Raw genomic sequence first — 24,556 nt, forward strand, 5'->3', positions numbered from 1 at the left:
CATCCCAAAACCAGCCCAGCTCGTCCCCGCCTCCCTAACCTGTCCTTCCTCCCACCTCAAGCCACATCCCCATTTCCTACCTACTAACCTCATCCCACCCCCTTACCTGTCCGTCCTCCCTGGACTGACCTACCTTCTCCCTACCTTCCCACCTACACTCACCTTTACTGGCTCCATCCCCGCCTCTTTGACCTGTCTGTTTCCTCTCCACCTATCTTCTCCTCTATCCATCTTCTATCCGCCTCCCCCTCTCTCCCTATTTATTTCAGAACCCCCTTCCCGTCCCCCATTTCTGATGAAGGGTCTAGGCCTGAAACGTCAGCCTTTCTGCTCCTATGATGCTGCTTGGCCTGCTGTGTTCATCCAGCTCTGCACCTTGTTGTCTCTTATAAAGCAGCACCATCACTTCCTGACTCTTGTACTCAGTGTAATAGTTTATCTGCATTTATTGGCTGAAGCTGCTTTGTGCTTGTTTTCTTGGTCACTGCATCAGGAATTTCTTCTGACAAAGACTAATTTCCATTCTTAAAATTGATCTGAATCAACTTTTCTCTCCTTTTCTTGGCAGAGTGTTTGGCTGGGCGATCATGGCGACATCCTCTCTGAACATGTTGATACCGTCAGCAGCCAGAATCCATTTCAGCTGTGTTATATTAATCAGGATTCTCCAAGGTCTGGTCGAGGTGAGTGGGCAAAATGTTGCTCGATAAAGCACAAGGGAAACCATTCAATTCACCTCTCTCTATCAACCTCAATTTCCTAAATTAGCCTCCAACTACATTTCAAAACGCCCTCGAATCTCCACAACCTTAAGTGCAGGATTAGTCAATATCTGGGAGTAGGGAACGTCAAGTTGATAAAGAGCCAGGAGAAGATGCTTCAGTTTCTAAGGGTGTCTCAAATTAGGGGCTGTAAGAAACAACAGAGTTGTGAACACAGCGCAGTCCACCTCGCAAGCCAACCTTCCATCCATTGACTCCATCTATAATTCTCGCTGCCTTAGGAGGGCAGCCAACATTATCCAACACCCCTCCCACCCCAGTTATAATCTCATCCAACCTCTTCTGTCAGGCAGAAGATAAAAAAGCTTAAACACATATCGCAATAGATTCAAGAACAGCTTCTTCTCCACTGTTCTTAGACTTCTGAATGGACCTCTCAAATTTTAAATTGAATGTTGATCTCGCTCTTTGTGCACCTTCTCTGTAGCCATAACATTGTATTCCTCGCTCTGTTCTATTACCCTAATGCACTTTGTATGGTATGATCTGCCTGTACTGCACGCAAAACAAAACGTTTCACTGTACCTCGGTGCACGTGACAATAATAAATCAAATTTTAAAAAAATCAAATCATAAAGTCACTTACCTCATTAAATAATTCATGAGAAAAACAGAAATTGCTGGCAAAACTATAGTGAAACCCGTTATCTCCACGGATGCTGCCAGATCTGCTGAGTTTTTTCAGCAATTTTTGTTTTTGTTTCTGATTTCCACCATCTGCTGTTTTTGTAAAGACTTCAGGAGTAACTCTGTGGTGAGAGTGTGTAGCTTGCTACAGTGGATGAGGTGAGCAGATAAGATGTAATTAAGAAAAAACTAGACAGACTCATTTTATTCTTCCATGGTATCAAGGCGCAAGACCAGCATTTGTCACCCATTCCAATTAGGCTTGAACTGAGTGACTGAGGACTGTTTTTGAGGACAGTTTGAGGAGTTTGGGTCTGTACTCATCGGAGTTGAGAAGGATGAGAGGCAGTCTTACTGAAACATACAAGGTTCTCAGGGGTCCTGACAGGATAAATGCAGAAAGGATGTTTCCCTTTGTGGGAGAGTCCAGGACCAGAGGGTGTAATCTCAGAATAAGGGGTCACCCATTTATGAGATAGAATCATAGAAGTCTCCATCACAGAAAAAGTCACTTTGGCCCATCGAGCCAGCACCGGTCAAAAACAAGCGCCTAACTATTTGCTTGAGGAGGAATTTATTTCCTCAGAGGATAGTAAATCTGTCGGATTCTTTCCTCAAAAGGCTGTTGAGTCTGGGTCATTAAGTATGTCCAAAGCTGAGATAGACAGAATTTTAAACAGTAAGGGAATCAGGGGTAATGGAGAAAAAGCAGGAAACTGGAGTTGATGACTCTGAGATCAGCCATGATCTCATTGAATGGTGGAGTAGAATTGATTGGCTGAATGGCCTACTTCTGCTCTTATGAGTGGCAGAGGGCAATTAAGAGTTAAGGACATCACTGTGGGCATAGAGTGGAATGTAGGCCAAACCAGATAAGCACGGCAAATTTCCCACCCTAAAGGGTATTAGTGAGCCAAGTGCATTTTCATAACCAGTGTTGTCATGGTCACTATCACGAAGATGAGCTTTGTATTGAATTCACATTCTAATGGTTGCTAAGGTGAGATTCAAACCCACGATTAGACTTACCGTTCTGGCAGACATGACCACGACACCACCATTGCCCTGGTATGATAAAGAAAGGAATAGGTGGTTAAGCGGGGAGGATGAAATGAAGATGATAGAGTGGGAGGAAGCTCAAGGGGAGCATAAACACTGGGATGGACCTGTTCTGTATCTTTCATTTCTTTTTGACACTGAGCCAAACATACCGATTTTGTATTTTGCCTCCAATCTGAGCTGAGTCAGCAACTATGTTGAATGCCCGGGTGATAGGCAGCAGAAATCTCTGTCCCTTCCTTGGTCATCGCTATTAGATGATTACTGCCTGAGAGGCAAGGTCAGGCCTGTGATATCTTTAATAGGTTTTCAACATCCACCCTTCACACTGTGACATGAAGGACAGCCACTTGGTGAGGAGTTTAACAGCGGTTGCTCTCCACCCATCAGGGACATGGGGTCATGCATTTAGCAAGACATTGGACAGGGTGCAGACAGGATATTCCAGAATGGTATCAGGGATAAGGGACTTCAGATGAGAGGAGCTGGAATTTGTCCCCTTGAAATTTTTTAGTTCACTCGTGTGACATGGGCGTCGCTGGCTGGTTATTATTTAACCCTGGTTGCCTTTGAGAAGGTGATGGTAGTGAGCTACCTTCTTGAATTACTACGGTCCTTGTGCCATAGGTAGGTCCACAATGCCCTTAGGGAGGGAATTCCAGGATTTTGGCCCAGTGATATATTTCCAAGTCAGGATGGTGGAATTTGCAGATGGTAGTGTTCCCATGCATCTGCTGCCCTTGTCCTTCTCGGTGGTAATGGTCATGGAAAGTGCTGCCTAAGAAGCCTTGGTGAATTTCTGCAGTGCACCTTGTAGATAGTTATCACTGCTGCTCCTGGTGGAGGGAGTGGATGTTTGTGGATGTGGTGCCAATCAAGTGGGCTGCTTTGTCCTGGATGGTGATAAGCTTCTTGAGTGTTGTTGGAGCTGCACCCATCCAGGCAAGTGCAGAATGTTTCATCAAACTCCTGATTTGTGCCTTGTAGATGGTGAACAGGCTTTGTGGGTCAGGAGGTGAGTTCCTCTCTGCAGTATTCCGAGCCTCTGAATGGCTGTTTGTAGCCACAAGTTTCAGGTGAGATTTAATAGAGCTGCTCCAGGAATTTGATAGAGTAAAACGGGAAGCTATTTTCAATGGCAGGTGGGTCAATGACCAAAACGCACAACTTTGAAATAATTGGCCAAGGAAACAAAGGGGACTCTTCTGTTTAACGCAACAAGTTATTGTGATTTAAACTTCATAACTTGCAACAATCATAGCAAGAGATTCCAGAGTAACCTTCAACAGCGAATTAGTTCAATACCAAATAAGAAAATAAAATGCAAGGCTATTGGGAAAGAACAGGACAATGAATGTTGACCCAGCCTGCAATGCCTGTGTCCCACGAATGAATAAAATAAATCACATTGAACAGGATTTTCAAAGAACTGGGATGTGCATAATGGGCTGAATGGTCTCCTTCTGTGCTGTAAGGTTCCTTGATTCTATAAACCAGACCCTGCAGGGAGACGAGTGATGAACATGTAAATTATATCTTACATACTGGACAATAATCAATTAAAAAATTGACCTCGCCTCTCACTTTCTGTGGCAGGATCATCTGTGAGACAACAAATTTACTTTAATTGTCTCTGGCAAGGCCAGACCCTACAATATGATGTTTTCTTGTATTCTATTGCCTGCAGGGGGTTACATATCCAGCATGCCATGGAATTTGGAGCAAATGGGCACCTCCCTTGGAACGAAGCCGGCTCGCTACTACCTCCTTCTGTGGTAATCGATCCCTTTAGACCTTTAAACAATAGACTGTTTCATAGGTTGGTCAGACAGAGGCCTGACCTGCGTTTTATGAAGGTAGTGTCTGTGCTGCCACTGGCAACTGTGGGCAATTACGCATATGCGCTCATGCGGGACTGAGCGTGTGCACTGTTCCAGACTCTAATGCCGTTCACCTAGACTTTACATAGATGGGTCATAGTTGAAAAAACATTCCAATCTCTCTATGGCACCCTTAAGTCCTTTAACCCTTTGGGCCAATCTCTACTCCCTGTTAGGGAATGGACATCAGCTAAATTCGGCCTTACCTTTGTCCGCTAAAGTGTGATGACCGAGTGGAATTATTGCTGGACTGTGAATCCAGAGAACCAGGTAATGTTCCAGGTGACCCAGGTTGGTTTGAATCCTGCCACAGCAAATGGTGGAATTTGAATTCAATAAAAATCTGGAACTAGGAGTCTAGTGAAACCATTGTCAATTGTAGGAAAAACCCATTTGGTTCACTGATGTCCTTTAATGAAAGAAACTGACACTCCTCATTTCTAATCTCCTGCTCTTTCCTTGTAACCTTTGATTCCCCTATTGATGAAGAATTTATCTATCTCAGTCTTAAATAAACACAGGAACTCTGACCCCCACAGCTTTCTGAGGCAAGGAGTCCCAAAGACTCACAACCCTCTAACAGATAGAAATTCTTCCTTATCTCAGTCTTTAATTGGGGTCTCTTTATTCTGAGACTATACCCTTTAGTTCTAGACTCTCCCATGAAGGGAAACATCCTCTCAGCATTTACCCTGTTAAGACCTTTAAGAATCCTATATATTTCAATGAGATCACTCCCCATTCTTCTAAACTCTAACGAATGGAATCCCAACCTGTTTAGCCTTTGCTCATAAGACAATCCCTCCATACTGAGGGTCATCCTAATAACCTTTATCCAAATTGCCTCCAATGCAATAATATCTTTCCTTAACTAAAGGTATCAAAACTGCTCACAGTACTGTTCCAGATGTGGTCTCACCAACACCTTGTACAGTTGCAATAAGAATTTCCTGCTCTTATACTCCAACACCCTTGAAATAAGGACCATTAGCCTTCCTGATTATCCACTGCACCTCTGTGCAGCTTTCTGTGTTTTGTGCCCACAAGTCCCTTTCTGTTGCAGCCTTCTGCAATTTTTCCCCATTTGAAATATGGTCTTGGGGACAGAAAATATAAAAGATAGGCCCTTGTTTATTAGTAAGTAATTTTAAGGATGTTTGTTCAATTTTATTAAGAAGCATCAACTTAGATATGATAAATTAGCTAAATATGTATAGAAAGTATACAACGCTTGATAGTTGAGAGTGGTTCACTGACGTCAGGGGACAAATGGTTGATTGGCTAAATTTGTGTTGATTTCAGTAGCTTGTATAGTCAACATCTAGCCTATGTGATGGGGAAGCCTTCCCTGGGTCTTCCCCATTTTTCCTGGTCCATCTTTCATGTGAAGCTGCCTGTTTTGCACTGCCACTTGAAGTAGACTGGTTTTGGCTCCAAGCACTTATTAATCTACTTTTTGTTTTACTAGTGGTGCTCTAAAGCATCTATCCTGCAGATTTGCCAACTTTGGTTGAAGGCCTGCCTGGAATTCTCACTCGAAGCTGAACATCTTGCGTACTGAAGAATCATTGAATCACTACAGTGCAGAAAGAGGCCATTCAACCCATTGAGTCTGCACTGACCCGCCAAAGAGCATCCCATCCAGACCCACCCCACCATCCCATCCCAGTGACCCGGCTGCTTTGGTGCTGTGCGATTGGTAATTCCAGTTGTGACATTAAACAATCTACCCTCTCAGATGGTCATTAAAGATTCCTTGTGGTGCTATTTTGAAGATGAGCAGGAATGTTCTACCTGGAGTCTTTTATCCCTCAATCAACATCATAAAAATAACTTGGCCCTTAATCTCCAAGGCACAGTCCAGCAGGACCTTCAGATCCCCATCCGAAAAGCAAAGTGGTGATTACCCTCTGCCTGACATGTCCAGGACAAATAAAGTGAACTATGCCAGCGATTCACAGGTATACAGATGGCATTAAGGATGGCACTGGTGCCAGGAATCCTTGATGGTACCCATCTGGGTGTCCAGGGAGAATAAAACAGGCCATAAGAGTGTGCTACACAGGTAAAGAGGTGTGTTTGGGAAGATAGCACGAGAAACCCTCATGACACCCACCAAAACTGAGACTTAGCCAATTTCTGATAAGATTCAGACAAATATTGAATGTTGGAAAACATTTAAGGGGCTGAATAGCCTCCGCCCATTGCTCATGTTCCACTGTTTAAGAATGTCCCACCTCAGCAGTATTTTGTGATGCGCACTCTTTCTTTTGCAGGTTCCTATGCAGGGGCAGTGATAGCAATGCCACTGGCAGGGGTCCTTGTCCAGTACTCAGGGTGGTCTTCAGTCTTCTATGTCTATGGTATGTATTGTATTATCATGAAGTATGTTAGACTAAGTAAGTTAGAGAAAGGGGTAACTGTAACAGTCATAGAAAGAAGTGGCATGCACTCATGAACATAGAATCCCTACAGTGAGAAAGCAGACCATTCGGCCCATTGAGTACACATCAACCCGCCAAAGAGCATCCCACCCAGACCCAGCCCCCTACTCTATCCCTGTAACCCTGCATTTCCCATGGCTAATCCACCCTAACCTGCACATCTTTGGACTGTGGGAGGAAACTGGGGCACCCTAAGGAAACCTACACAGACACAGGGAGAATGTACAAACCCCACACAGACAGGTACCCGAGGGTGGAATTGAACTCAGATCCCTGGTGCCGTGGGGCAGCAGTCCTAACCACTGAGCCACCATAGAGAAAAATGAGAGAATTAACGAAAATAGGCGTGTGTTCTCATAACTGCTGACATGGTATTGGGGGTCAGTTAGCTCAGATTACCATGACAGTTCCACTTTCTTGGCCTTGTCTTTCATCTGAGGCGTGGTGACCCTCAGATTAAACTCACCACCAGCCTTAATCTAATGAGATAGCAGCCTGATGGGTCTGTAGCAACTTTAGGAACATAGGAACAGGAATAGGCAATTCAGCCCCTTGAGCCTGTTCCACCATTGAATGAGACCATGGCTGATTCCACATAATTCCACATAACCACCTTTGGCCCATATCTCTTCACACCTTTGCTTAAGAAAAATTTATCGAGCTCAGATTGAACATTAATAACCGATCCAACATCCACTGCCATTTGTGGAAGAAAGTTACAAACATCTACCATCCTTTGTGTGTAGAAGTGCTTCCTAACATCTCTCCTGAAGGGTCTGGCCCTCATTCTCAGGCCATGCCCCCTTGTTCTAGTATCCCCAACCAGTGAAATAGTTTATCTACCCTGTCACTACTCTGACATTCTCTTTACCTTACCTAGAAATGTTAAAGTGAAGGGTTCCGACCCGAAACGACAACTTTCCTGCTCCTCTGTTGCTGCCTGGCCTGCTGTGTTCCTCCAGCCCCACACTGTGTTATCTCTGACTCCAGCATCAGCAGTTCTTGCTATCTCATAGTAAAGTTTGCTTGTTTTACAGCTAGCAATCCTTCAGAGTTATTGGAGCAATGACAACCCAATGGTAGTATTTGTTCTAGGGTCAACTTTCAACTTGGATATTTGTTGTGCTAGCGTTTCTGTCCAAAAATATATGGTACATTCAGGGTCACAGAGAATGATTCACTCCTGCTTGGTACTATGTTGCTCATGTATTTGTCTCGGTGTAGAGAGAATGATTCATTCCCATCTGTTCCCTTTGGCTCGTGTCAATCTCAGTGTTGGCTCTGGTGCACAGAAAATGCACATCTACTTTGCTGTAAGAAAATAAGCTTTGTTCACTTACATACTAAGCTAATTCATGGGGGCTTTATAAAATGATAATTGATATAAAGAGATTCAAGACCTGTTAACAAAGAGTTTTTGTCCAACAGCTTTGTTTTAAGGGCTGTCTTCAGTGAGTGAGAGAGAGAGGGAGAGAGAGGAGAGAGGTGCTGAGGTTTAGGGAGGGATTTCAGAGCTTAGATCCCAGCATCTGAAGGCACAGCAACTAATGATGGGGTGATTACAATCAGAGATTCTCAAGTGGCCCGAATTAGAGGAATAAAAGCATCATATTGTGTTATTTGAAATATGAATATGTAGCAGCTCGAATACATTTTTCTGCTGCACTGCAGTCACACACCAAGTGAAATTATTAATGATTCCTCGACCTTCCAAACTACCATCTAGAAGGACAAGGGCGGCAAATACTTGGGTACATCATCAGCTACAGATACCCCTCCAAGCACTCACTGTCCTGTCTTGGAAATATATCGCCGTTCCTTCAGTGTCATTGAGTCAAAATCCTAGAAGTCCCTCCCTGATGGCATTATGGGTGCCCCTAGACCAAGTGGATTGCGGTGGTTCAAGAAAGCAGCTCCTTTCTCAAGGGCAATTATGGATGGGTAATCAGCGTTGGTCCAATCAATGAAACCCACATCCCATGAGTGAATTTTTAAAAAGCCACGTGGAGATGTCTAAGAAATATTCCCGCTAGCGATTTGAGTCAACCGTGGAATCAAAAGGTGGAACTGAAGCTGCGTTGTGGGGCTGAAGGAGGGTGGAGAGGTGAGGACAGGGAGGCACAGAGCCAAAGATGACAACAGGAGTCAGTAGAATCATCTTATTGCTGAACTCCCCTAAGTTAAGTGAGTGGTGAGATAGGAGAGGTAGTGGGTGAGAGGAAATGCTCAGTGAAGCCATCCCATTCCCATGGCTTTTACGGCCCAGTTGGCCTGTATGGACACTGAGCAAGGATGGGAAATGGGTAATTCTTTGATTCCCCTCCTTCAGTCCCAATAACAAAAGCCATTAGGTGTGCCCAGTTTGCAGCCACCCCTGCTCTAGAGTCTACCTGACCAATACAGAACCTGAGGGAGAGGAAAGCCTTGGAATTAGAAAATATATTGTTTTAATTCTTCTTTGCAGGGAGCTTTGGCATGGTGTGGTACATATTCTGGCTGCTGGTGTCTTATGAGAGTCCAGCCAAACATCCAACCATTACTGAGGAAGAGAAGACCTATATAGAGGAATCTATTGGAGAAGGCACTAACCTTATGAACCCTCTTGTGGTGAGTGTGCATTTTTTCTTATTCCCCCGCTCCGCCCCCACCCGCTCCCCCCGCCACCCGGTACTGGGGACAAACCAAATGTCCAAGCTCTCGTGTCACCACCCCCACACTATTCCCTCCCCATTGCCAGCTCCTATGCAGCTTTGCTTCTGAATCACAAAAGTTCTGGGTTCAAGTCCCGATCCAGGGATTCAGCACAAAATATCAAGGCTGATTCACCCGCATAGCGTTGAGGGAGAGCTGTGCTGTTTTGGATGAGAAGCTAAGGCTTTTCAAGTGGCATAAAAGATCCCTGACGAGATTTTCGAGAACAGTCCCAGCCAATTTTCAGCACTCAATCAATACTAAAACAAGCAGACAATTTGGTCATTATCACATCGCTGTTTCTGGGAGTTTCCTGTACGTAAATTGGCTGCTAAATTTCCTTTATTGCAACAGTGACTACACTGCAAAAGTACATAGTTGCCATTGATTTAGACTTCATTGTCATATGCACTCAAGTACAAAACTACAGGAGTACAGTGAAAAGTTTTCAACATCACCACACACAATGCCATCTTATGAACAAGTACCTAGGTGCAAAAACTTAAGAACAAAGTAGAAAGAAATGAGGAACAAAGTTAAAAGTTAAGTATTACGGTCCTTCTTAGTATTAAGACTTTCTTTAAGTGCTTAGCCATGCTGTGATCACACTTGTTTAGTGCTTCTGAAAAATGGCATACAGGCAGGACCTGGGCTGCAAACAGGTTCCATTCTGGAGACTGGTTGCATGTAGATCTGTATGCAAGTCGGATCACAATGTAGAACAAAGTAAAGCAGCTGTTTGCAAGTTCAGAACATGTTCATATGCACAGACGTTAAAATTACACTCCTATATGGGATTGTGTTCATAATTTGGGGACCTGCTACTTTTCTACCTGTGGATGAGTACAGTCAGAGCCAGTTTTCTGAAAGTAGGTTACGAGCTCCAGAAGTAATCATAGAATCCCCACAATGTGGAAGCAGGCCATTCCACACTGACGCTCCCACCCAATCCCCGAACACCATGGGCAATCTACCTAACTGGCACATCTTTGGATTGTGGGAGGAAATCAGAGAAAACCCACACAGATACTGGGAGAACATGCAAACTCCACACAGACAGTCACCTGAGGCTAGAATTGAACCCTGGTCCCTGACACTATGAGGCAGTGGTGCTAACCACTGAGCCACCATACCAGTGGTTAGCATTGTGAAGGAATCCCAAAGTAAATAAATGATTGTTTTTTTAAAAAAATATATATTTGTAATCAACCTCTTCGGACATGTTATGACACACCTCTGTAGCAGATGGGACTTGAATCCAGACCTTCTAGCTCAGAGGTAGGACTGCCACCACTGTGCCTCAAGAACCCGTAAATAATTGCTAATATTAACATTTTTAAACCATTGCCCATGAGCAGTTGATAAATGTAAATACTTTATTACAGAGAAGGTTGCAATGACTTTGAGAGATTTCACTAATCTGCTCCACAGTGCCAAACACTGGTCAAAGCTTGCAATTACATTGTGACAGTTTACATAGGAATAAATTGGAAGAAAATAGTTGCAAAAAGCCGCATGAGAACTAATTTGAGAAAACTGAAAATGAGCTTGCAGGGCCACCAGGAAAGAGAAGGGGAAATAGGACCAATTTCAAATCTGTTGACTATATGATTTGGTAACTTTGAGAGACATGGTGATTTAGTGGTAATGCCACTGGAGAAGTAAGCTGGAGGCTCAGGACATGGGTTCAAAACCCATGGTAGCCAGTGGAATTTATACACAATTAGTAAATTTGAGGAAGTGATTAGCTAGGGGTTCTTATCACTAGACTATTAAACCCTGAAACCCAGGTAACATTCTAGGGATGCATGTTCAAATTCTTCCATGACAGATGGTGGAATTCAAATTCAATAAAAATCTGGAATTCAGAGTCTCATGATGACCATGAAACTGTTGTCAATTGAAGAATTCACTAATCCCTTTAGGGGAGGAGATCTGCCATCCTTACCTTGTCTGGCCTACAGGAGACTCTAGAGCCACAGCAATATGGTTAATTGCCCTGGTGGGCAATTAGGGACAGGCAATAAATGCTGACCTGGTCAGTGATGCTCACATCTCATGAACGAATGAAAGAATTTTAGAATTGTAAAGTTGGTCTCAGTAATGATGACCACAACAGCTATCACCACCAATTGTTGTAAAAATCTATGTGGTTCACTAATATCCTCGCGGGAGGGAAAGCTGGCATCCTTACCTGGTAAGAGGTGACTCCACAGACCTTACCCATGCTCTGAAATGCACAAGCAAGCAATTAGGGATGGTCAACAAATCCTGGCATTGCCAGCAATGCCCACATCCCATTGAAAGAATGAAATAAAGGATTCATCGCAGTCCGGGCAGGTTGTTCACAGTTGCGAGAAGCGTAGGCCTAGGCTGAATGGGTGAGAAAAATTGATCCCGTGTTTTGGTTTGTCGTGTTACTTGAGCAGAAATTCAAGGCGCCCTGGCGCAAGTTTTTCACATCGATGCCTGTCTACGCTATTGTCGTCGCCAACTTCTGCCGCAGTTGGACTTTCTACCTGCTGTTGATCAGCCAGCCAGCCTACTTTGAGGAAGTGTTTGGATTCGAGATCAGCAAGGTAACCAAATGTGTTCTTTCCATGTAAATTTTTGCGTTTTAAAAAAATTGGCTTTCTCCACAATCGTTTCAAAAAAAAAATTAGATATAGAGATATAGACTCATACAGCACAGAGACAGGCCCTTCGACCTACCATGTCTATGCCGACCAAAGACCAAACTACACTAATCCCTTTCACCTGCACTTGGCCCATAGCCTACTATGCCCTAGCATTTTAAGTACTCATGTAGATGCTTCTTAAATCCTGTGAGCGTATGTGCCTCCACCACACACTCTTGCAGAATGCTTCCAACCTCTTCACCCTCTGGGTGAAAAAATCTCCTCATATCTTCTCTAAACCACTTGTTCCTCACCTTAAACTCATGCTCTCTGATCTCAGACACCTCTGCCTTGGGGAACAGATTCCCACAATCTTCTGACTATACCTCTTAATTTTGCATCAATCAGATTCCACTTTAGCTCCAAGGAAAACAAATCCAGCCTAGCCCATTTGTCTTCATAATGGAAATATTTCATCTCAGGCAACATGAAGGTGAATCTCCTTTGGGGAGATGATGGCCTAATGCTATTATCGCGAGACTATTAATCCAGAGATCCTGGCAATGTTCTGGAGACCTGGGTTCAAATCCTGTGATGGAAAATGTGGAATTTGAATTCAATAAACATCTGAAACTGGGAGTCCAATGATCTCCATGAAAACTTTGTCAATTGTCAGGAAAAAAAACCCGCTGGTTCATTAACGCCCCAGGGAAGGAAACCCTGCCCCCACTGTCTGGTCTACATGTGACTCCAGACCCACAGCAATGTGTAGTTGACAGTTAACTGCCCTCTGGGCAATTAGCCATGGGTAACAAATGCTGGCTTGGGCAGAGACTCCCACATCCTATGAACATTTAAAAAAAAATCCCTCTCCAGTGCAATTATGTCCTTCAGTTAGTGTGGCGACCAAAACCGCACACAGTATTCCATCTGTAGCCTAACCAACGAAGGCTCAGACCAGATAAGGATGCCAGCCTCGTTCTCCAAAAGAACTTCAGTGAATGAGATGGGTCCTTCAGACAATCAACAATTGCTTCATAGCCACCCCTAGACTTTTAATTTCAGGTTTTCTTTATTTCATGACTTGGCCAGACAGCCTGTCTATCCTGTAAATTCTTACAATACAACAATGGCAGGGGGCAATAGTGGAAGAGTTTCCAGGTCAGTCATGTTTGATGTCAAGTTCACACCACAAACCTCCAGCAATAGATTAGGGACTGGTCTAGAACAAGCCCATGAGCTTCATCAAATCAGAGGCCATTCAGCCCATCGATCTGCACAAACAAAGTATTCTAAATCTACAAACAACAGCTATTACAACAGGAGTGAGAAAAGTTATCTTGGCCTTCAACACAGACTCCATTCCCTGACTACAATGTACAAATATGGCCTCAATGTCCACTTGCAGCCTTAGCTCAAGCATGATGTGAAGACCTGTGTGACCCGAGCAGAAAAATTCTCCCCTTTCTTCATGAAATGCACCTTCCTCAAGGTCGAGAGGGCAGGGTGGGGTAGGAAAAGGAACTGACCTGCTCCACAAACAGACTTAATAAGACCATTGCACTGCGGATGCTGGAGATTTGAAATGAAGGCAGGAAGTTCTGTAGAAATTCAGCAGGTCTGGCAGAGAAAGCCAGAAACGGGTAGAACTGAGCAGAGGGGAAATTTCTTCACCTACAGAGTGGTGAGCCTGTGGAATTCGCTAACACAAAAACACTGTATGATTTCAAGAGGAGTTGGATATAGTACTTGGAGCTAAAGGGATCAAAGGATATGAATGTGGAGAGATGCAAAAGGGTCCAGAGGGGAAATTTTTTCACACAGAGGGGTGGTGAGTGTCTAGAATGGGCGGTCAGAGGTTGTGGCGGAGTTGAGCCCAATTTGTCATTTAAGAAATATTTGGACAGGTATGTGGATGGGATAGGTATGGAGGGATATGGACCAAACACAGGCAAATAGAGTCATTGAGTCATAGAGTTGTACAGCATGGAAGCAGACCCTTCAGTCCAACTCATCCATTTTGACCAGCTATCCTAAATTAACCCAGTCCCATTTGCCAGCATTTGGCCTATATCCCTCTAAACCCCTCCTGTTCATTTACCTATCCAGATGCCTTTTAAATGTTATAATTGTACCAGACTCCACCACTTCCTCTGGCAGCTCATTCCATACACACACCACCCTCTACATGAAAAAGTTACCCCTTAGGTCCCTTTTAAATCCTTCCCCTCTCACCTTAAACCTATGCCCTCTAGTTTTGGACTCCCCCACCCTAGGAAATAGACCTTCACTATTCACCCTTTCCATGCCCCTCTTGATTTTATAAACCTCTATAAGGTCACCCCTCAGCCTCCAATGCTCCAGGGAAAACACTCCCAGTCTATTCAGCTGTAGCTCAAACCCTCCAGCCCTGGCAACATCCTTGTAAATATTTTCTGAACACTTTCAAGTTCACAGCATCTTTCCTATAGCAGGGAGACCAGAATTGAATGCAGTATTCCAGAAGTGGCCTAACCATTGTCCTGTATGGCTGCAACATGACCTCCCAACTCCTATACTCAATGCACTTACTAATAAAGGCAAGAATACCAAATGTCTTCTTCACTATCCTATCTACCTGCAACTGCACTTTCAATGAACTATGAACTTGCAGTCCAAGGTCTCTTTGTTCAGCAACACTCCCCAGGACCTTACCATTAAAAGTATAAGTCCTGCCCTGATTTGACTTTCCAAACTACAGCACCTCACATTTATCTAAATTAAACTCCATCTGCCACTCCTCGACTCATTGGCCCATCTGATCAAGGTCCTATTTCACTCTGAGGTAACCTTCTTCGCTGTCCACTACACCTCCCATTTTGGTATCATCTGCAAACTTACTAACCACGCCTCCTACGTTCACAACTGAATCATTTATATAAATGATGAAAAGCAGTGGACCCAGCACCGATCCTTGTGGCACACCACTGGTCACAGGCCTCCGGCCTGAAAATCAATGCTCCACCACCACCCTCTGTCTTCTAACTTCAAGCTAGTTCTGCATCCAAATGGTTAGTTCTCCCTGTATTCCATGTGATCTAACCTTGTTAACCAGTCTACCATGAGGAAATAAGACTAGATTAATTGTGAAAGCTGGGCGACAGGGACAAGTTGGGCTGAAGGGCCTGTTTCCATGCTATAAACCTCTGTGACTTTAGATGGATGAAAGGGGATCTGGTTGAGAGGTATAACATTTTAACTGGGCTGGATAGACCAGATGTAAGGAGGAATTTTTCACTTGGTTGGGAAGACTAGAACTGGCTTATGCTTATGGATACAATTTTCCAAAATCATGGGCAGCACAGTGGCTCAGTGGTTAGCACTGCTGCCTCACAGCACCAGGGACCCAGGTTTGATTTCACCCTCAGGCAATTGTCTGTGTGGAGTTTGCACATTCTTGCTGTGTCTGCATGGGTTTCCTCCCATGGTCCAAAGATGTGCAGGTTAGGTGGATTAGCCATGGGAAATTGCCCATAATGTCCAGGGATATGTGGATTAGCCACGGGATATACAGGGGTAGGATAGGGGGATGTGTCTGGATGGGATGCTCTGAAGGGGGGGGGGGTCAGTGTGAACTTGATGGGCTGAATGGCCTGCTTCCACACTGTTAGGATTCTATGATCATGAACCAGTGACACAGTCTTAGGTTATGAAGTAGACTGTGTAGGACTGGGATGAGGGAAAATTTCTTCACTCCCAGGGTAGTGAATCTCTGGAATTAACCACAGAAGACAATGCAGGCCAATTCACTGGATATATTCAAGAAAGGGATAGATAGTTTTTAGATTTTAAAAGGGTCGGGGGAGAAAGCGGGAATATGGTGTTGAGATGGATCATCAACCATGATCATATTCAATATTGAAGGGCCTACTCCTGATTTTTAATGTGACACTTCAAGGTGAGTCTGTTTCTCTACAGATGTTGCCAGACCTGCTGATTTCTCCAGCACTTTTTGTTTTGCTATTGCAAACTGACTTACCATGTGTCATGAGAGAATGACAATTCACACAGACTTGGGACAAGCTTGCAGTCAGGCCATAACAACACCATCAGAACCTGGTCTGTATATTCAAAACTGGATCTCCCCTATACTCATTTTCCATTTGGGCCTCACTTAAGATTATAGAACGTGGTTCTTGTATCCTTCAGGTCTACTGAGAGAAAACAAAAACATTAGAGAAGGAGCAATGCAAGTTTTACCGGGCTGATTCCAGAGCTGAGCAGATCTGACTGTTTAAGAAAGATTGATCAGGCTGGGATAACAAAGTGTGGATCAGGAGGAACACAACAACTGTGTTCATTTCTGAAGAAGAGTCCCCACCCGAAACGTCAACTTTCCTGCTCCTCTGGTGCTGCCTGGCCTGCTGTGTTCCTCCAGCTCCACACTGTGTTATCCCTGACTCCAGCATCTACAGTTCTTGCTAATCTCTTGGTCAGGCTGGGGCCCTTTTCTCTAGAAAAGAGAAGACCTGAAAGATGCCTTTAAGATTATTTGACACAGTAGATGTAAAGAAGATGATTCCATTTGTGGGACAAATGAGAACTCAGGGCTATAAATGTAAGATGGTCACTAATACGTCCAACAATACATTCAGGAGAAACGTCTTTACCCAGGGAGCAGTGAGAATGTGGCATTGATGCTATATGTTGGAGGTGAAAAGCATGGATACATTTAAGGGAAAGCTACATAAACACATGAGGCAGAAAGGAATGGAAGGATAGGCCAATAGGGTGGGATAAAGAAGGGTGGGAGGAGGTTCATGTGAAGTATAAATATCAGTATAAAGCAAATAGACCAAATAGCCTGTTTCTGTGTTATCCGTTCTCTATGATGGAAGATTACTGAGCCGCAGAGTCAGCTCCATTAAGTAAAAACCTGTCGGGAAGAGAGCAATGAAGTAGAAATGAGAAACAACAACAAAGTTGCTGAAAAAGCTCATCAGGTCTGGCAGCACCTGTGAAGGAATAAACAGAGTTAACGTTTCGGGTCCGGTGACCCGTCCTCAGAACAGAAGTTGAAATGAGGTCTGGGGTGAGAGAGGTATATCAGGGAGCAGAAGCCATATTAGCAGAGAGGAATTTCTACACAGCATGTTTGAAAAGCTGTCTGCCAATATCAGTAGACAAAGAGCCGATAGTACGTGGACCCCATTGTATTTCAGATTTGACAATTTCTTTAAAGACAGACATGGTACTGAAGCTTTCCAACTTGCAATTGTCAGGACAGATGCAAGAATGTCAAATTTCAGAACCCTGCAACAATTTGGACTTTTATGCTGATTGATTGGCAAAACGTGGCTGAGGCTAACCAATCAGCATTCTTTTCTCTTGTGGTATGAGTTGTTGTGGTGGTGTGAAATTTGGCATTCTTGCATATGTCCTGATGAATCCATGACCAAAATAAAAACTTTGGCATCAGGCTCTTTTCTTTCCAGTAAGCGACCATTCTCATTTCAGATTGTTAATTCTGTGTTCAACTCCCTCTCAACACAGGTCGGCTTGTTGTCTGCTCTCCCCCATCTCGTCATGACGATTATAGTGCCCATTGGTGGACAGTTAGCGGACTACCTCCGAGCCAAGAAAATCATGTCTACCACCAATGTCAGGAAGATGATGAACTGTGGAGGTGTGTTTCTGCGAGCCAGGCCAGCAATGTGCTGCTCTACATCACCATCATCAACTGCATTAGTAACTCTTAGATATGCATGAGGGACTGTGTATGTACCAATACTCTATGTCCTCATACCTTTGCTACCTCTAGACCTAACTATTCCAATGCTACCAGCTGGCCTGGTTGCCGGCTCCAGAAATTTAAGGTGATCCAAACTACTGTTGCCCCTATCCTAAGGCAACATTTCTACATCATTTCTACATTTCTTTCTGATAAAACTCCTTGCAAAATACTGGGTTGTTTAACTATGCTAGGGTGCTATATAAATGCAAGCGGTTGCTCATAAATTGATATCCATCTATTAAATGCTAACGCCATGACAGCAAATTTGCAGCCCTCCACTCTCCCTTTTTCCATCATTTGCATTGGACAGGGCTTCGGATGCAGTGGGTAATGACCCTCTCTCAGAGCCAGAAGTACCAGGTTGCTGGCCATGCATTCACGACATTGGCTCCAGCAGACTGATAATTAAATTGCCCATTCTCGTAACACATTGATGGCGGGCGGCCAAAGAATTGCTGGTCTGTCACGTTTGATGCCCATCACCTGTAGCCACTTGCCTCCCCCTTCCCTAACAGAGAGAGAAAGATGCCTATGCTCCCCTTACAGACTGTGGTTAGTTACAGAGACGGATGGATAAAGCTTAAGCAGATGCCTTAAGTCATTCTTCGCAACAGAACCAGGCAGTTCAAGCTCTAAGGTTCCAAGAGCAACCTGAAGCTGCTAGGAAGGAGCAGGGAGAACACAAAAGGACTATCCCCAATATCAGCTCAAAAATGACCAACCACACGCTTCCCACTTAGCCTCAGTGATCACACTGCAGAAGTATTTCGTTGGTTGTACAATACTTTGGAATGACCTGCGGTCATTAAAGGCTTTATGTAAGAACATGAGAAACTGGAGCAGGAGTAGGCCAGCTGGCCCATCAATCCTACTCTGCCATTCAACAAGGTCATGGCTGATCTTTTCATGGACTCAGCTCCACTTAGCCACCCGCTCACCATAACCCTTAATTCCATTACTGGTCAAAAATCTATCTTTGCCTTAAAAATATTCAATGAAGTAGCCTAAACTGCTTCAGTGTGTGGGGAGTTCCACAGATTCACAAACTTTTTGGTGAAGAAGTTCTTCCTGAACTCAGTCCTAAATCTGCTCCCTCTTATTTTGAGGCTATGCCCCCAGTTCTAGTTCCGCCAGTGGAAACAACCTCCCTGCTTCTGTCTTATCTATTCCCTTCATTATTTTATATGTTTCTATAAGATCCCTCCCCATTCTTCTAAATTCCAATGAGTACAGTCCCAGTCTACTCAATCTCTCCTCATAAGCCAACCCTCTCAACAAGGGGAGGCAAAAGTGCCCACCACTAATGGGAATCCTGTACTATTCCTGACATTGGTTCCATGTTTAAACTCTGGACCCACAGTGCTGTAGTTATGGCAACATCCATAGTGGTCTTGTGGCCACGATTTGGTGCTTACACTACTGCATACCAGGTTTTTTTAAACTTATACATTCACTGGATGTGTCATAGGCCAGGTAGCATTTATTGTCCATCCCTAATTGCCCACAGGGCAGTTAAGAGTCAACCACATTGCTGTGGGTCTGGAGTCACATGTAAGCCAGACCAGGTAAGGATGGCAGTTTCCTTCCCTAAAGGACATTAGTGAACCAGATGGGTTTTTCCCAACAATTGACTCATGGTCATCATTAGACTCTTAATTCCAGACTTTTCTTGAATTTAAATTCCACTATCTGCCATGGCGGGATTTGAACTTGGATCCCTGGAACATTACCTTGGTCTCTGGATTAAAAGTCCAGTGTTAATACCGCTAAGCTGTCAACTGTGAAAATAGTTCCTGTAAGCCCCTAAGCTCTGAAATTCCTCCTCTGCCCTCCTTTTAAAATGCTCCTTAAAAGCTATCTCTTTGACCAAAGTTTTGGTCACCTCCCCTAAAATCGAATTATAAAAGCAAAATACTACAGATGCTGGAAATATGAAACAAACACAGTAGGCCTGGCAGCATCTGTGAAGAGAGAGACAGATTTAACATTTTGAGACTCTTCCTCAGAACTGGAGATATCGCCCTGTGATGAATCTTTGTTTGCGTGTGCTCCTGCCTTGGGATGCTATATAAATGCAGGCTGTTGTATGGAATATTCATTATTTGATGCAATGCTCCTCTGTTCATCTTGTTTTTATTTCTCCCGTCTCAAGGTTTCGGAATGGAAGCAACATTTCTGTTAGTGGTGGGCTTCTCTCACGCAAAAGGAGTGGCCATTTCTTTTCTCATCCTTGCTGTTGGCTTCAGTGGGTTCGCAATTTCAGGTGATTAGAGATCTCATCCCCAGTTCCTGTCATTTTCACCAGGTACTGTTCGGGACCCAATTTGCCAGCATGAGCCATTAGCATAAATGCGACTGTATTACCATACGTTAGCATATGTTTGTCTCGCTCACAATTTAGCATCACACAGATGGGCACGTGACTCAACTTAATCCATCCCGTCTCTTGCTTCTGTTTGCTTTTGTGCTGAAGGTTTCAATGTTAACCATCTGGACATTGCGCCACGTTACGCCAGCATCTTAATGGGCTTATCCAACGGTGTGGGCACTTTATCCGGGATGGTGTGCCCCCTAATTGTGGGAGCGATGACAAAACACAAGGTGAGCGAACTGTGAAGACGCTACCACAGGTTCAGATTAAATAAAAGCCGAAAGAACTGCAGGTGCTGGAAATCAGAAACCAAAACAGAAATTGCTGGAAAAGCTCAGCAGGTCTGGCAGCACCTGTGGAGAGAAAACAGAGTTAAACGTTGCAGGTCGAGTGACCCCAGTTCTGAGGAAGGATCACTTGACCCGAAACGTTAACTGTGGTTTCTCTCCACAGATGCCGCCAGACCTGCTGAGCTTTAGCAGCGTTTTCTGTTTCTCTTTAAGACTGTAGTTTCAGAGTTAAGACACTCAGCATTCTCAACATACTTCAAGAAAATTGGAATATGCATTAACAAACTTTCTTTTTATTCATTTGTGGGATGCGGGCATTGCTGACTGGGTAGCATTTATTGCCCATCCCTAGTTGCCCTTGAGAAGGTGGGGGGGAGCTGCTGCCTTGAGCTGCTGCAGTCTCTGAGCTATAGGTTAACCCACAATGCCATTAGCAAGGGAATTGCAGGATTTTGACCCAGTGACACTGAAGGAACGGCAAAATATTTCTGAGTCAGGATGGTGAGTGGCTTGGAGGGGAGCTTGCAGGTAATGGTGGTCCCTTGTATCTGCTGCCATTGTTCTTGTATACAGAAGTGGCCGTGGATTTGGAAGGTGCTGTCTAAGGATCTTTGGTGAATTTCTGCAGTGCATCTTGTAGATGGTACACACTGCTGCTACTGAGCGTCGGTGGTGGAGGGAGTGGGTGCTTGTGGATGTGGTGCCAATCAGGCAGGCTTCTTAGTCCTAGATGGTGTCAAGCTTCTTGAGTGTTGTTGGAGCTGCACCTATCCAGGCAAGTGGGGAGTATTCCATCACACTCCTGACTTGTGCCTTGTAGATGGAGGATAGGCTTTGAGGAGTCTGGAGGTGAGTTACTTGCCGCAGTATTCCTGGATTCTGGCCTGCTCTTGTAGCCACTGTTAATGTGGTGAGTCCAGTTGAGTTTCTGGCCATTGGTAATCTCAATAATGTTGATAGCAGGTGATTCAGTGACGGTAACATCATTGAATGTCAAGGGGTGGCGATTAGATTATCTCTTATTGCAGATGATCATTGCCTGACATTTGTGTGGTGCAAATGTTACTTGTCTATGTTTGGAGGTCCCTGAGGATGCATTGAGTTATTAATACTTTTCCAACTATTCAGTAAGCTTAGCTGAGGTTGTGATTTTTTTTTGTGTTAATTTTAACCTTCTGTCAAAGGGATAGCTTTAAAGATGGTCTGCTCCCTCTATCGGGCTCTGAATTTGGCAAGCAAAGCCAAGACATGTTGCAGGGCATATGTTTTAGTGGTGAAGCATAGTTTGGCTGAATGAGGTAGGGAAATGAAGAGAGGGCCCACCTTGAGATTCTGCCAACTCAGTCGTGAATTCTAGGACTAGGGAATGTAGCTTAAAGGTTACAGCCAGGCCTTACAGGACTGAATGGAAACACTTCAACATACAAAGAATGGCAGACATTTATAGAGACATAGAGTCATAGAATTGTACAGCACGAAAACAGACCCTTCGGTTCAACTCGTCCATGCCGACCAGATATCCTAAATTAATCTAGTCCCATTTGCCAGCATTTGGCCCATATCCCTCTAAACATTTCCTATTCATATACCCATCCAGGTGCCTTTTAAATGTTATAATCATACCAGCCTCCACCACCTCCTCTGGCAGCTCATTCTGCACACACAATCATCCTCTGCGTGAAAAAGTTGCCCCTTAGGTCCCTTTTAAATCTTTCCCCTCTCACCTCAAACCTATGCCCTCTAGTTTTGGACTTCCCTGCCCTCAGAAAAAAGACCTTGGCTATTCATTCTGTCCATGCCCCTCATGATTTTATAAACCTCTATATGGTCAGCCCTCAGCCTCTGATGCTCCAGGGAAAATAGCCCCAGCCTATTCAGCCTCTCCCGATAGCTCAAATCCTCCAAAATCCTTGTAAATCTTTTCTGAACCCTTTCAAGTTTAACAACATCTTTCCTACAGCAGAGAGACCAGAATTGAACTCAGTATTCCAAAATTGGCCTAACCAATGTCCTATACAGCTGCAACATGACCTCCCTCCCAACTCCTATAGTCAATGCACTGACCAATAAAGGCAAGTGTACCGAACACCTTCTTCATTACCCCATCTACTTGCGACTCCACCTTCAAGGTAATATAAACCTGGACTTCAAGATCTTTTCGTTCAGCAACACTCCCCAGGACCTTACTATTAAGTGTATAAGTCCTGCTCCGGTTTGCCTTTCCAAAATGTAGCACCTTGCATTTATCTAAATTAACTCCATTTGCCACTCCTTAGAACTCTCTTCCACACATAGCAATTGATAACTCAAACAATTGTTAGTTTTGTATCTGAGATAGATAGATTTTTTTGTGATATTAAGAGGTTATAGGGCAAAGGTGGCCGTATAAAATGACATTCTTGATAAGTCATGAACTGATTGAATGACAGAACAGGCCAAATGGACTGAATGGCCTCCCTCTGTTCCTATCAGTTGCTCTTATTCTTGGAAAGGTGCTAAGACCATAAAGGGCAGAAGTACCCCATTCATCCCATTGAGTCCACGCTGCCATTCAATACAATCATGGCTGATCTGACAATCCTCAACTCCACTTTCTTTCCTTTACCCCATAACCCTTGATTCTCTGATTAAAAGCCTGTTAATCTCAGCCTTGAATAAGTAAGATCCATAAGATGTAGGAGAAGAAGTAGGCCATTCGGCCTGTCAATTTTCTGGTCTCTCTTCATGAACCACAGCAGTCCATACAGTAACAGTATTCCAACTCCCAACCCGGGCGTTGTTAGAGGGAGAGTTCCCAGATTTTATCACCCTTCCTCACTGGCAATTCGGGGATGGCCACATATCTCCAAGTCAGGGCAATGTGTGCCTTGGAGATAGTGGTGTTCCCATGTGTCTCTGCACTGCAGGGTAAGTCTGGGTGGGGAGGGGAAACCAGTGGAAGGAGGCTACAGGCTTGAAGCCCCTTGAGGGCACACCCCAAGGAACAGAGAGGCCTGTTATTGGCGGGGGGGAGCGCACGCTTTACTGAAAGGGCTTGGGAAAGCACTCCTGCTCACTTCTGGCCCACAGGCGGGGGGGTAATAGAGCCTAGAGAATCTCATGGAGTTTGCAATTCCCATCTCCCTCCCACTGCCTGAGCCTCCCAAAGTCCTGACCATCAATGTTAAACTTCCAAAACACAAGGTCAAGTGCCCAGGTTAAATCAACCTGCCACCTTTACTACTGAGAAGGACAAAGGCAGCAAATACATGGGGATACCACCATCCCCACCACCACCAACACCCCCTCCCCAGACCCCTGCAAGTTCCCCTGTGAGCCACAGACCATCCTGACTCAGAACTGGGCCTTCAGCTTCGCTGTATCAAATTCCTGGATCTGCCTCCTTAACAGTACTGTGTGTAGGTATCCTGACACCACACAGATTACAGCGGTTCAAGACAGCAGTCCAACACCCACTTCCACAGGTTAACTAGGGGCCTAGCCAGCAAGGCTCAAATGCTCTGAAAGAATCTTTGTAAAAGTGAGCTCCAGCATTCATTAGAGGACCCTGTCGGTCCACAATATTCACCGTTATATTAAAAAATGCAGAATGTTGACATTGCCTATCGTTACCCTGGGACCCCCCGCATTCGATTCCACCCTCGAGTCGAGTTTACACATTCTCCCCGTGTCTGTGTGGGTTTCCTCCGGGTGCTCCAGTTTCCTCCCACAGTCCAAAGATGTGCAGGTTAGGGTGGATTGGCCGTGCTAAATTGCACCATAGTGTCCAGGGTTGTACAGGCTCGGTAGATTGGCCATGCTAAATTGCCCCACAGTGTCCAGGGTTGTTTAGGCTGGGTGGATTGGCCATGGGAAATTGCTCATAGTGCCCAGGGATGTGCAGGTTAGGGCAGATTGGCCATGCTAAATTGCCCCATAGTGTCCATGGTTGTACAGGCTGGGTGGATTGGCTGTAGGAAATCGCCCATAGTGCCCAGGGATGGGCAGGTTAGGGTGGATTGGCCGTGCTAAATTGTCCCAT

General features: G+C 44.5%; 1 protein-coding gene across 1 annotated transcript in view; it reads left to right on the plus strand.

The window, feature by feature from the left end:
- The window catches only part of LOC109923349 (vesicular glutamate transporter 1), an 87,526-nt gene that overhangs the window by 62,276 nt on the left and 694 nt on the right, over nt 1-24,556 (plus strand). Inside the window, exons 4-11 of the mRNA XM_048617592.1 lie at nt 569-683; nt 4,156-4,243; nt 6,625-6,711; nt 9,257-9,399; nt 11,913-12,062; nt 17,634-17,766; nt 20,027-20,137; nt 20,348-20,475. Coding sequence (XP_048473549.1) covers nt 569-683; nt 4,156-4,243; nt 6,625-6,711; nt 9,257-9,399; nt 11,913-12,062; nt 17,634-17,766; nt 20,027-20,137; nt 20,348-20,475 — 955 coding nt within the window. The remainder of the gene's footprint in view (nt 1-568; nt 684-4,155; nt 4,244-6,624; nt 6,712-9,256; nt 9,400-11,912; nt 12,063-17,633; nt 17,767-20,026; nt 20,138-20,347; nt 20,476-24,556) is intronic.

The sequence above is a fragment of the Rhincodon typus genome, chromosome 37 (assembly GCF_021869965.1).
Source record: "Rhincodon typus isolate 14 chromosome 37, sRhiTyp1.1, whole genome shotgun sequence".
NCBI lineage: Eukaryota > Metazoa > Chordata > Chondrichthyes > Orectolobiformes > Rhincodontidae > Rhincodon > Rhincodon typus.